The sequence below is a fragment of the Macrosteles quadrilineatus genome, unplaced genomic scaffold, assembly GCF_028750875.1.
Source record: "Macrosteles quadrilineatus isolate MER2022 unplaced genomic scaffold, UCM_ALF_1.0 Scaffold_1__1_contigs__length_201487025, whole genome shotgun sequence".
Lineage (NCBI taxonomy): Eukaryota > Metazoa > Arthropoda > Insecta > Hemiptera > Cicadellidae > Macrosteles > Macrosteles quadrilineatus.
Genome location: NW_026542594.1, coordinates 98270592 through 98284291, shown reverse-complemented (window position 1 = coordinate 98284291; position 13700 = coordinate 98270592). Strand labels below are relative to the sequence as shown.

Below are 13700 nucleotides of genomic sequence, written 5' to 3'. Positions count from 1 at the left end.
TGAGCAGATCTTTGTTTGGCAGAACATGGCAGTAAGAGCAATCTTGGGCATGCCGCCTCGGACCAGCTGCAATAATGTTTTTACAGAACTTGGCTTTCTCACAGACCCTTCACTTTATATCTAAACTTTATATAAACTCACAAAATTTGAACACAAACCAGATTACATGGGAATGAAATTGTACCAGGCCCTACCGAAAAAATTACTTGAAATTCAGAGCTTAACAACATTCAAATCAGAATTTAAAAAATATCTAGTGGAGTTAAGTTTACAGGACATAGACAGTTACCTTGACGTTGACAAAAATTAGTATTAAGTTTGGTTATTCTTTGTATTAACCCTTAGCTGTCCAATTCCTAAAGGCATAGGACTACGGACGGAGAGATCATGTATCATGTATGTAAATATAATTAGTTTAACGAATACTTTGCTGCAACAGGGAGGGTAAAAAGGTGGTTTTTTGTATGTTAATAGTTTAGTAAGAAATTAATGTATTTTCCAAATTCGATCAAAATATGTTCATAAACAAGTAAACTACAACAGTTAACTTATTCTCCATAAGAATAACATGGGGATTTTAAATTTAAATCTTTTGGAATTTTCTCCGTAACCATTAGGCGCACAATAACGCTTCAGTATACTAAGTTATTTGTTTTTTTAAGCTCTACAAAATGGTTTGGAAATAAATTGTAAAATTTTGTGTTTTTAGGGTCAATAATGGGAAAACCCTATTTTTACCCCATAAAACACCCCGTAAACCCTTGTTCCCATAGTCCTATCATCCTGGTTCGCGAACTCGTTCGAATAAATGTAGGTTTACACGTTTGTACCAAATTTCATCAAAATCGGATCATTTTTGTTCGAGTTATCATGCTAACGGACATATATATAAATATATATATATATATATTAAATATTTAAGTAAATATGTACAACTGAGCACCCTGAATATTATATTTTATAAAAAGAAGTGACATGTTTCGGACATTATTGTATTATGTATATATGTGACATTATATATATATGAATTTGAACGGATGGTGTTTTTGGTCTCTAGAAAACGAAAAAATAAATCGGTTCTGGGTCCAGGTCTTACCATGAGTACTACGGTAATAGCTTATTCCCTAAATGGGAAATTCGCTAAAAACTTCACCACACTTAAAACATTAAAGTGATATTAGTTTATAAGATCATCTACTTTTACCAGGGGATCAATTCTTTACGAGAACAGTCCTAAGCTGTATTGTATAGGTTATTTAAATTGACTAGAGAAACATTATTACATAATACACTTAATTACCTTTAGCACTCTTCTTTCACTAGATGCATTCTTGTATTTTTCAGGACATTGAGCCTGAGATGGTTATACACATTACTTCAGGCTAGATTTAGGGGTTGAGGCATTATCACTCAGATTAATTACGTTGGTGATTTGGTGGGATTTGAACCTGGGACCTCAGGGAACGAAGCCTCGCGCTCTACCACTTGACCAGCTCGCTTTCCACGTTCTTGTAATTAATTGCAGTTAATGAAACATTGATTAGAATTATGTTAAACGCATTATGCCCCCCCCCCTTTGGAGTACATAAATTGTTACATGTTGTATATATGCAATTTCAAAGCTTAAAATTCGGAGGAGTTTTTTTTGTACTAGCTTTGACGTTAATACACCAACTGTATCCAATAGTCAATGGTACTAGTCAACTATTTTCAACAAGACTTAAAAAATCTAAAGCGAATTGTGGATTTTTATGGATTTTCAAAATGTTTATTCATGTCAAATTTACGAGGTTATAAACATACCTATCTGCTTGTAACGAACTATAATTTGTTGATTGGACATTTATCGTAGATTCTAAGAAAGCCCCTTGAAATGATTATTATGTTACAAGTTTAATAATTATATTTTAAAAGTAAATGTTAAGACATAAAAAATGCTATTTCCCAAAGGAGGAGTGAGGTATAATTTTCCGGTTTGAGTATTTTTACGGCATTTTGCCTTAAAATCGTTGACACTACCAAATACCCCGTATATTACCCCTTTTGATCCACCAAAAATTTATTTACATCTTATATTACTTATGCTCATTCTTTTGTTGCAGATTTACCATTATATTTCCAGTCATGACTCATTACAAGGTAAGTACTAGTGATTAAGTTTTAATTTTTCCTATACTTGTTAGAATCTATATACTATAATGATTGGGTTTCCTGTAACCCATTTTTACGATTTAGGTGTAGTTTTAAAGCTTATTATTTAACTCACCTGAAAATGGTAATTAAAAACATAATTTCCTTTAGGGTTTCATCCCCCTCAAGTTTCATTTATTTCTAAAGCTATTTTTCAAACAATCAGTTATGCTGACCAACTTTATTTATAAAAGTATCAATGTGAATTGTAATTTAACCGTTGTTCCTTCGTTTGGATCATTGGGGATTCGGCGGGATTTGAACTTGGGAACTCAGGGAATGAAGCCCCGTTACTATAAATATAAACCTATAATTTTATTAACCACGGTTAAATTTTATACAAGAGATTAAACAGTTTATAATAATGTGTTTTAATAGGCTTTAAATAGGCAAATCACTTTTTAGTTTGATACTATAATAAAAAATGCATTGAAAGTTAGCAGTTCTTTTAACCTAATAACTGTTCTAACATAAACATAATCTTGAGAAAATAAATGGGAATCGAACTGGATTTATTCTTCCTCAGAAATAAGTTTTCGAACCTTTAAAACTGCGTAATTTTCGCACGGGCCCCCTTGTAATATTTTGATTACCTATATACTCAACGTCATAAGTTATGCATGAAAAAATGAAATATGCATAACACTCTTGGTAAGTGGCTATTCTGTAAATAATAGTTTTGAAAGATTTTAAAGTAAAATGGAATCTCTATAAGTGTCACTTTACTTTAACCGAACTCATCTCATCTTGCTTACACGGTAAACACATTCAATTATGTTAATTATGATATGTAGTTCTCTATTTTTATTGAGAATGAACCCCACCTTAATGGCTTTTTACACGTTCTGATTGAGACAAAGTACAATGAGTAAATTAGGAATTCTGATTCTGCTTACATCTGTAGTAAAATTATTTTTAGTCGAAACTGTAGTTAAAATTATTTTAGCAAGGGGTAGTACTTCTAAAATTCAATGATTTAGTTTCAGTCTATTTGTAAAATCTAAAAATAACTCACACGAAATGTTTGTAGAGTGTGTATGTCGATACATTAAATTCGATATGACGAATGTACACAGCTAAGCAAATAAGATGCTAGATCGTATATTAAAGTACGCGTATTAAATCTTTTATGATTGATAACAATTTAAAAAACTATGGTCTATTGCATTTTTCACACCCTGTATAGAAGAAAGTGTCGGAATATGTTAAAAACTGCGCCATTTTATAAGCTTTCCAACCATATGCTACACTATTGAGGTTTAGATATTTTTTTGTTTGCTTTAGTGGTTTGAATGCCAGAAAACAGGGAACTTTTTTACTGTTTTACTGTTCAAACTGAAACAAAAATACAACTTTTGCTTAATACATGCCGACATTCTATGTTTTAAATGTTAAAGACACCATGCTTTGTAGTTTTCAAACCACGAAAGCGTACATAAGCAGACATAAAGCTCAATGGTGTAGCATATGGTTGGAAAGCTTATAAAATGGCGCAGTTTTTAACATATTCCGACACTTTCTTGTATACAGGGTGTGAACAAATGCAATTGACCAATGTTTTTTTAAATTTGTATCGAACATCTTAATTATTATCTTTGAATCTATTTACAATGGAGTTTTTACAACTGATACTCTGTCATTTTGTATTATTCTTATTCAAAATTTAATGTAGAACACGAAAATGACATTATCTACTCAAATCCATTTACAGGTAATTGAGAAATAGCTGTATTATGTTTAAAAACATAGTTATTTTTGAAAAACATAAAATAATTCTTTGGGAAGCTAATTTTTAGACTTGGGACATTTAATATGCATCATCATACTGCATTTACTTTGTACTTACACCAACAAATTTTTGTCACACTGAGTACCAATCACCCTGTATATAGATATCGTTAAAAAGTTAAAGTTTACCAACAAGGTGCAGCACTATTACTTTTTTGCATTTTGACAACAGTTAATTTGAACCAAGCAGCAACAAAATCTGTGATATACAATGAGAACTGTCGAAGTAGGATTGTTTACAGTTAAGTTTATGTTTTAGCGAATTTCCCTATAGGGAAGTAGCTATTACCGTAGGTCTCATGGTAAGACCTAAGCCCGGGACCGATTTACTTTTTCATTTTGATGTCCCCAGAGGCCAAAAACACCATTCGTTCAAATTTTTATATATATATATGTGTCCATCCGCACGATAACTTGAGTAATTTTTGTCCGATTTTGATAAAATTTGGTTTGAAGGTGTAAGGCGGGATAAACTTGAATGAGTTCGCGAACCAGCATGATCGGACTATGGGAACGGGGGTTTATGGGGGGTTTTATGGGGTAAAAATAGGTTTTCCCCATTTTTGACCCTAAAAACACAAAATTTCACAATTTCTTTTTAAACCATTTTGTAGAGCTTAAAAAAACAAATAATTGAGTATATTGAAGCGTTATTATGCGCCTGATTGTTACGGAGAAAATTCTAAAAAATTGTAATTTTAAAATTCCCATGTTATTCTTATGGAGAATAAGTCAACTGTTGTAGTTTGCTTGTTTATAAACATATTTTGATCGATTTTGAAAAATACTTTTATTTCTTACTAAACTATTATCATAAAAAAAAATCTTTTTTACCCTCCCTGTTGCAGCAAACCTAAGTACTCGTTAAACTAATTCTATTTAAATAGGAAATAAATGTGCTATTTTTATGGAGGCATTTTAGTGTAAATCCAATCAGGTTGATGGAAATTCGCTTAGTCTGCAGGTTTGCTGCGGCGGGGGTATTATTTAATTCACAAATAATCTTTTGATATTGTGCGAATATTCGATTATTTACTTTTTTTAGGTGCAGTGGTATTTATGGCTATGGTAGATGTGTTATACTATAGCCATTGACTATACACGGGAATTCTGTGTACAGACAATGCATACTGTAATGCACACACAATGCACATACAATGCATACTGTAAAGATCCAAATGATCTCAAACCTTGTCCTCCCCAATGCAAACGCAAAGCACAAGTATAACTGCAATAAGCATTTTATATCACTACGCCAACCCCGTACGAAGGATGAATATTCTGCTAATAACTAATAAGTTATAACACAACATTTAATTGTCATTTGATGATAATTTTCAGCAAGAGCCAACTGTGGTGCCGTTCAGTGCCTTCAACGCTGTCGAGGACGCCGTGGCGCTGCGTCAGGCGATGAAGGGGTTCGGAACTGATGAACAAACCATCATAGACATTCTGACCAAGAGATCCTACAACCAGAGACAGGAGATCTCCAGAACATACGCTACGGAGATTGAAAGGGTATGGTCCCTCATCGTAGTATGTAATCACCTGTCCAGAAAATTCAGGTTACAGAAAATAATATAGAAACGTATTCTTTAACAGTATACAGGGTTAGGCAAAAGTCTGGAACCCCCCCATTAACTTTAAAACGAATCACGCCAAGGAAACTAAACTGAGCACACCTTTATATGAAATGAAAATGCACTTTTTGGTCAGTATAAAAATTTTTTCCAGGACCCCAAAATGGGGGATTTTGGGGGCAACTCAAAAATTTCAAATGTTAAGCCCCATCGAGTGACACCTCATTTTGAAGGTCTTGATTTAAGAAAACAAACAACGCAAACTAGAGGTCCCTATCTTAACCCAGTCAAAAATGGCGGTCACTTGAAATTTCAAAAAAAGCAATTTGGAAATTTGAATAAAAAGTAATAACCCCCCTTCTAAGTTTTTTCTAATGTTAATTACAAAGATATCCTTTTGGTGGTTGTGCAACCTTCACAGGTACTTTATTATTGTCATTTCAAAAATTTTGAATTTGCACCGAAAATGGGGGATTTTGGGGGCAACTCAAAAATGTCTAATTTTAAGCCCCATCGAGTGTCACCTCATTTTGAAGATTTTAAACAAATTGTGCAAACCAAACTTTGTCATCTACTTCCAGAGTAATTTTATTAGTTCACTTACAATTATTGTACATTGAGGAAAACCAGCCGCATTACTCGAAAAACCCACATTGGAAAACAATAACTCTTGAGGGCAACTTTCACCGGCTTTGACATTCTAGGACCACAACCTTATCAGTAACTATCAGACTGGCATTTGGGTGAGACTAACCACTAGCCAATATGGTATGTTTCATAATTTTACTGTAAAATGGAGCTGAGTGAACAAGAGCGGATCACTATACTAATTATGCGAGGATATGGTGACAGAATCAGAAGTTATGTACAGGTAAAAAACTTATTTAATGATTCTTTTCCTAATCGTAACCCTATTTCAAAATCAGTAGTAATAAAAACTGTTCAACGTTTTGAAGAGACAGGCAGTGTCAAGGACCGTCCCAGATCAGGAAGACCGAAAACTGCTACAAACGAAGAAAAGTCATTGGATGTTTTGCAATCTGTTGTAGAAAATCCCCATGTCTCAACAAATGTTGTTGGCCTAAGTGTAGAGATCTCCCAAAGATCAGTGCGTAGAGTTTTACACGACAGCGGTTTTAAAGCATACAAACTTCATTTAGTTCAGGAACTATCTGAGGATGACTTCGATCGTCGAGTAGAATTTTGCGAGTTAATGATGTCACGTATTGATAACAATACTATTCAATTAAATAACATTGTTTTCTCAGATGAAGCAACTTTTATGGTAAACGGAAATGTCAACAGGCATAATTGTCGCTACTGGTCTGATGAAAACCCTCGCTGGATGAGAGAACAACATACACAACATCCGGAAAAATTAAATGTTTGGCTTGGTATTGTAGGAGATAGATTTATCGGACCGTTCTTCATTGAAGGTAATCTTAACTGTGCAGTGTACCTGACAATGCTCCAACAGCAGATTATTCCCGCTGTCCAGTTAGCAACTAATAACAGTGATCAGATTTGGTTCCAGCAAGATGGAGCACCTCCACACTATGGCCGGGATGTCCGCACGTATTTGAACAACATGTTTCCAAATCGCTGGATAGGGAGACGAGGGGCTGTCGAGTGGCCTGCAAGGTCACCTGATTTGTCACCACTTGATTACTTTGCTTGGGGCCACATTAAAGATAATGTGTATAAAACAAAACCACAGTGCATCAATGATCTGAGGAACAGGATAGTTGAGGAAATTCACAATGTTCCACGAGAATCCATTCAACATGCTGTTTCACATTTTTACAACAGGCTAGGACATGTCCAGACAGTACAAGGGGAGCAATTCGAGCATCTTTTATAAGGAAATTAGGTGAGTAGAAGCAATAAAATTTGATAATAATTATTAATGTTAAGATGTTTTCCTACGCCATATTGAAAGATAGTGATTAATAAGAATTGTAACATAAATTTCGTCTAATAACGTTTTGCTTTTTAATAAAACTTTAGTACGCACTGTTTATTGACTGTTTATTGATCAAGAATCTTCATAAGAGGTTATTAAATAGTGCGATGCATTTTCAAGTGACCGCCATTTTTGACTGGGTTAAGATAGAGACCTCTAGTTTGCGTTGTTTGTTTTCTTAAATCAAGACCTTCAAAATGAGGTGTCACTCGATGGGGCTTAAAATTTGACATTTTTGAGTTGCCCCCAAAATCCCCCATTTTCGGTGCAAATTCAAAATTTTTGAAATGACAATAATAAAGTACCTGCGAAGGTTGCACAACCACCAAAAGGATATCTTTGTAATTAACATTAGAAAAAACTTAGAAGGGGGGTTATTACTTTTTATTCAAATTTCCAAATTGCTTTTTTTGAAATTTCAAGTGACCGCCATTTTTGACTGGGTTAAGATAGGGACCTCTAGTTTGCGTTGTTTGTTTTCTTAAATCAAGACCTTTAAAATGAGGTGTCACTCGATGGGGCTTAACATTTGAAATTTTTGAGTTGCCCCCAAAATCCCCCATTTTGGGGTCCCGGAAAAAATTTTTATACTGACCAAAAAGTGCATTTTCATTTCATATAAAGGTGTGCTCAGTTTAGTTTCCTTGGCGTGATTCGTTTTAAAGTTAATGGGGGGGTTCCAGACTTTTGCCTAACCCTGTATAACTATGAAGGTAGTAATTTGTTCACAATTAACTAGCGTGCTACATATGACTCAAGAACATAACATAAATTAAACATGTTTCTTTTCCTTTTCTTTTAGGAACTGGTTAGCGACCTTAAAAGTGAGATTTCAGGCAATTTTAGCAACGTTATCATCGGACTGATGACTTCTCCAGTAGAATACCTTTGCCATCAACTCCAAAATGCTTTGTCGGGTGTTTACTGTGACGACATGGCAGTTATCGAGATACTATGTACTCGCTCCTGCAGGGAAATCAAGGATATAAGCACAACCTATGAGCAGTGTAAGCGTTAATTGTCACTCAGATATATTATTAATACTATTTCAAGCATATTTTTCAGTGATTTTATTTTGTTGTTTCTTGCAGGTTATGTTGATAATTACTATTAGTGTAAAGTGGGATAAAGCTATACTACAGTGGTCAAAGTAAGCCTTTAGATTTTATAAACATTACGTAATTATATAACGTAACATGATTGTTATTCACATTAGTGTATAATACCCTTGTGTAAGAAATTAGAACATTAACTATAACAATTAACATTTATATTTAAATACATATAAGTGAATTTCCCATATAGGGAATAAGCTATTACCGTAGGTCTCATAGTAAGACTTGGACCCGGAACATTTTCACCTTATAGTTTTGGGGTCTCCAGAGGCCAAACACTCTCCTTTCAAATTCATATATATTTATTTAGATACTAGTGTACATGTTGCTCGAATTCGAGCAATTTCAAAGTACTATTACATGAGTTATTACAAAACGAATAACAGTCATATTTACAATGAGTTTAAAAGAGTCAACTCAAAGATTACCGGTGTGTAACTCATGGAGATACTCACGATGTATATAACAGTAATCAACATTTCCTGTAAATATTGCATGTACATGTCATATTTCATAACCTGGTATTGCTTTTTAATGTTTCCTACAAACATTTTCCTGACTTAATAGCCGTATAAGGTTGTCCATGTTTATCTTCGTTATTGATCAACCTAAAGCATTCCGGCCGGTTTTCTCCTTCTCAAAGTGCCTCGTTGAGATTGTCCAGGGTAAGGTACTGACTGTGATGATAAGCGTATTACGCGCCACTCTTCTGTAGCTGCGGTCGTTATCACGATTACGCCTCCTGTCTATGTTTCGTTGTCGTCACGTCGGAGTAATTTAAAAGAAACAACAAATAAACAAATTATAGCTACACAAAACAACGATGAATGCACAAATTTTAGTTACAATCATGCTAACACGATCCGTCATAGCGACACAAAACAAAGATAAAATACACAAATTTAAGATACAACCATACTAACACGATCCGTCTTGGGGGTTATGTTTACACAAACTCAAATAGTAAATAAATGTACTCAATGTGTTTCATTGAATTGAAAAATAAACAACAGCAATTAAACTATACAGCTGATCAAAATATAAACAATTAAGTTCTCCATAAGGATAACATGGGAACTTTCAAAGCCACTGGGGCAGAGCCCAAGGGACTTTTTCAAAAATGTAAGGCCAGTTTGCAAATCTACGCGACACGCTCTTTCCAATGAGACGTCAATGGATAAAATCGGTTAAGAAATGGCGGAGGAGTTCAACCGACAAAGTTTCATGTAGCGTATTAATTATATAGATATTATGAGTCCGTTAGCGCGATAACTCCAGTAAAAGGGATCCGATTTTCATGAAGTTCTGTACAAACATATAAACTACATTCATTTGAACGAGCTCACGAACCATGATCAGATTAATATTATTTAAATAGGAGACAAATCTAACAATTTCAAGGGAATATTTTAGTGGAAATCTAGCCATGTAAATGGAAATTCGCTTAGTATAGTCTTTAGGTTTGCTGGGGCGGGTGCATTTCTTATTTAGGAACTCTCAATCATAGAAACAAATTTTATAGTTGTCTAAAAATCTTATGTTTTTATTGAAACTGCATTACATTATGTTTTGTTTTCAGTGTTTAATCGCCCATTAGCAGAACACGTTTGTAGCAGAACCCGTGGAGACTTCAGGAGGTTCTTGACCCTAATAACAACAGTAAGTTTGGGCATGTATCTTGGATTATACGATGAATGATTTTTTTTATTGCTAATCATCCAAAAAAAGTAATCATGAGATTTTATATGCAAATATTATTAAGGACCTTTAATCATCCTACAGCGTATATAGTAAGAAAACTGTAGTATCACACCATTAGCAAATATAATGTGAACACTGTTTTTAAAACTAGTTTTGAAATTTTCAGGCCATCCGGAACCCTCCAGATCATGTCTTCCCAAAGAAGGCAAAGGAACAAGCGGAGGCTCTCCACCTTGCAGGTAAAGGACGTAGTTAGAAATTTCTACCGAATCATCTTAAAACCTCTGAGAACGGTGTGAAATACGAGCAATAAAATACATTAAAATAATTATTCCAGCAAGAGCACCCATTAATCCCAAGCTGAAAGACAACAATACGAAGATTGGTTGCGTGGAGAGATTTAGTCGGTTATGTTTGTTATAAACTACATCTGGAACGAACATCTTCCCCATTTTTTCTAACTTCTACCGCATATTACAATGTTGCAGGAGAAGCAAAGTGGGGCACAGACGAGGCAGTTTTCAACAAGATTTTAACACACGAAAGCCACGAACAGCTGAGATTAGTGTTTGAAGAGTACAAGAACATCACAGGACGAACAATCAAGCAGGCACTGCAAAGTGAGCTCAGCGGATCTCTGCTGGAAGCTATGTTGACAGTCGGTGAGAAAAGTATTATGTCTGAAAAGTTATGTAGATCTAGAAAATTTAAAAGTGTATTCTTGACTCTTATCTTAGTGGAATGATGAGTGTACCAGTAAAATAAAACTACCAAATTGAAGCTTGGTCAAATGTTAAATTGAGTAAAAACACAATTTATTGTTGTGGTTTTAATGTTAAGTTTGATAATAATTCAAAATACTTAATTTGAAGTGAGGTATTCTTTTATCTCGCAAAAATGAAAGTTCGTTATTAATTTTGGATGCATCTCTCAATTCGTGACACCACATAAACTAGTTCTACCCGGCGCATTCTTAAACTATTATAAGCTGGTTCCACCTAGCGTATTCCTAAACGATTATAAAGCTGGTTCCACCTAGCGCATTCTTAAACGATTATAAAGCTGGTTCCACCTAGCGTATTCCTAAACGATTATAAAGCTGGTTCCACCTAGCGCATTCTTAAACGATTAAAAAGGTTGGTTCCACCTAGCGCATTCTTAAACGATTATAAAGCTGGCTCCACCTGGATTAAGTTACCTACGACTTAGTGTGCGATATTGTACACTAAAGGTATTTTTTACGCTTGACAGATCAGTTAAAAACAAAAGTCAGACCAAGGTTAGCTGAGAGAAATACCGATAAACTTTGTAGTGATAAACTCTACACAAACACATATATTTAGCTAATACCTTTACAAAAACCAATGGTACTACTGAGTGGTATTTATTCTTGCTTGTTGCTCATTTGTTCCGTCATTGTTTATACATTTGACTTTTTTGACTGGACTAACTACAAGGTGATGTACTGACTCAACTCATGTTTTACGTAACAAATAGGAAATGACGATTTGTTTGTCCCAGTTGAGTGTGTTCAGAACCCTTTGCCAGTTTACTACGCCAAGCAGCTGCACAAGGCCATGGCTGGACTGGGAACTGACGACGCCTCAAGGTGATATACTGACTCAACTCATGTTTTACGTAACAAATAGGAAATGGCTATTTGTTTGTTCCAGTTGAGTGTGTTCAGAACCCTTTGCCAGTTTACTACGCCAAGCAGCTGCACAAGGCTATGGCTGGACTGGGAACTGACGACGCCTCAAGGTGATATACTGACTCAACTCATGTTTTACGTAACAAATAGGAAATGGCTATTTGTTTGTTCCAGTTGAGTGTGTTCAGAACCCTTTGCCAGTTTACTACGCCAAGCAGCTGCACAAGGCCATGGCTGGACTGGGAACTGACGACGCCTCAAGGTGATATACTGACTCAACTCATGTTTTACGTATCAAATAGGAAATGGCTATTTGTTTGTTCCAGTTGAGTGTGTTCAGAACCCTTTGCCAGTTTACTACGCCAAGCAGCTGCACAAGGCCATGGCTGGACTGGGAACTGACGACGCCACCTTGATCCGTATCATCGTCAGTCGCTGTGAGATTGACCTTGGCAATATCAAGCAGGAATATGAGCGACTCTTCGGGAAAACTTTGGAGAGTGATGTCAAGGTTAGTATTACCATAGACTAACCAAACTAAGGGAGTATGTTTTATCTATGGTATTACTGTTAACAATGCATATTTTGATTTTTTGTGGAATTAAATCAGTCCAGTTACAATTCATACAGAAATGTTTAGATCATGATCCTAAACTTATCATCAAAAACTGCCGATCCTACTCAACACTTTGATGTTGAGATCATTGAGCACTTTGAACCATTATACAATAGGTATAATGAGCATTAACTCAATAGGTACCAAGGTTTGTTGCTGCATGGAATGTGAAACCTGTTATTTTGTATATATTTCTAAACGTCATGTAAAATTAAGTAAATACACCAAACTTTATAAAATTTGCATCCTTAAACAAGCAAAACTCATTAGAATTTCATCGGAGACAAAGAAAGTAGAAGAAGGTACATTTATTACATCTGGATAGCCAATATGATTTGAATGACCAAGGCAGAACTTAGAAAGCGAAGTGTAGTTTGGTTTTCATTGTGTGTATCAGCGTCCAATCTGGAAAATACTGTACTTACACAAGATGAGAGAAAGAGTATATATTAAATTATCTTGGTGTATGCATTTAAAAATAACCAACGAGCAGATATCTAGGCGTTTTAGACCATGACTTGTACGAAATTTTATGTTTGTCTTAGCCCAAGGAACAAGTCAAGAAAATATGAACACCCTGTATACTAAGCGTGTTTCGTATTTTTACAGGGTGATACGTCTGGAGATTACATGAAGGCCCTTGTTGCGCTCATCGGAAGTCTAAGGGATACTGCCTAGACTAAAGAATATCTAATAAGTATGTTGACAATCACACTGTTTAGAACTGTACATTTATTTTTATATCTTTACAAAATACTTTTGAGGAACATTACACAAAAATGACTTAAGAATTTTAAAGCACTATCTTGCTGGATGACTAAAATATAATATTTTTTAAAGATTGAAATATCATGATCAAATTCTTAATTCGTTACTTCCTGAATGTAAATATAAAATTCATATAAATTTGTTAAAAAATGTAGTAGTATTTTGAAAATGCACGTATCTGTTTTCTATACTATTAGTTTGTTAATTTTTGGCCATTGTATGTAGTTTATTTTTAGCTCCTGTATTATCTAATAACTTTATGCATATTACATAATAATTTTTCATGTCTACTGTGTGTATTTATATTTAATCAATAAAGTAATACTGT

General features: G+C 34.6%; 1 protein-coding gene across 1 annotated transcript; it reads left to right on the top strand.

Annotated features, from left to right (window-relative positions):
• Positions 1-2124: 2124 nt before the first annotated feature.
• On the top strand, positions 2125-13400 carry LOC128999163 (annexin B10-like). The gene is made up of 8 exons (XM_054425543.1): positions 2125-2139; positions 5320-5496; positions 8324-8528; positions 10216-10295; positions 10504-10576; positions 10826-10999; positions 12315-12499; positions 13214-13400. Exons 1-8 carry the CDS (start codon positions 2125-2127, stop codon positions 13280-13282), a joined length of 978 nt encoding a protein of 325 aa, XP_054281518.1. The 3' UTR covers positions 13283-13400.
• The last annotated feature ends 300 nt before the right edge of the window (positions 13401-13700 follow it).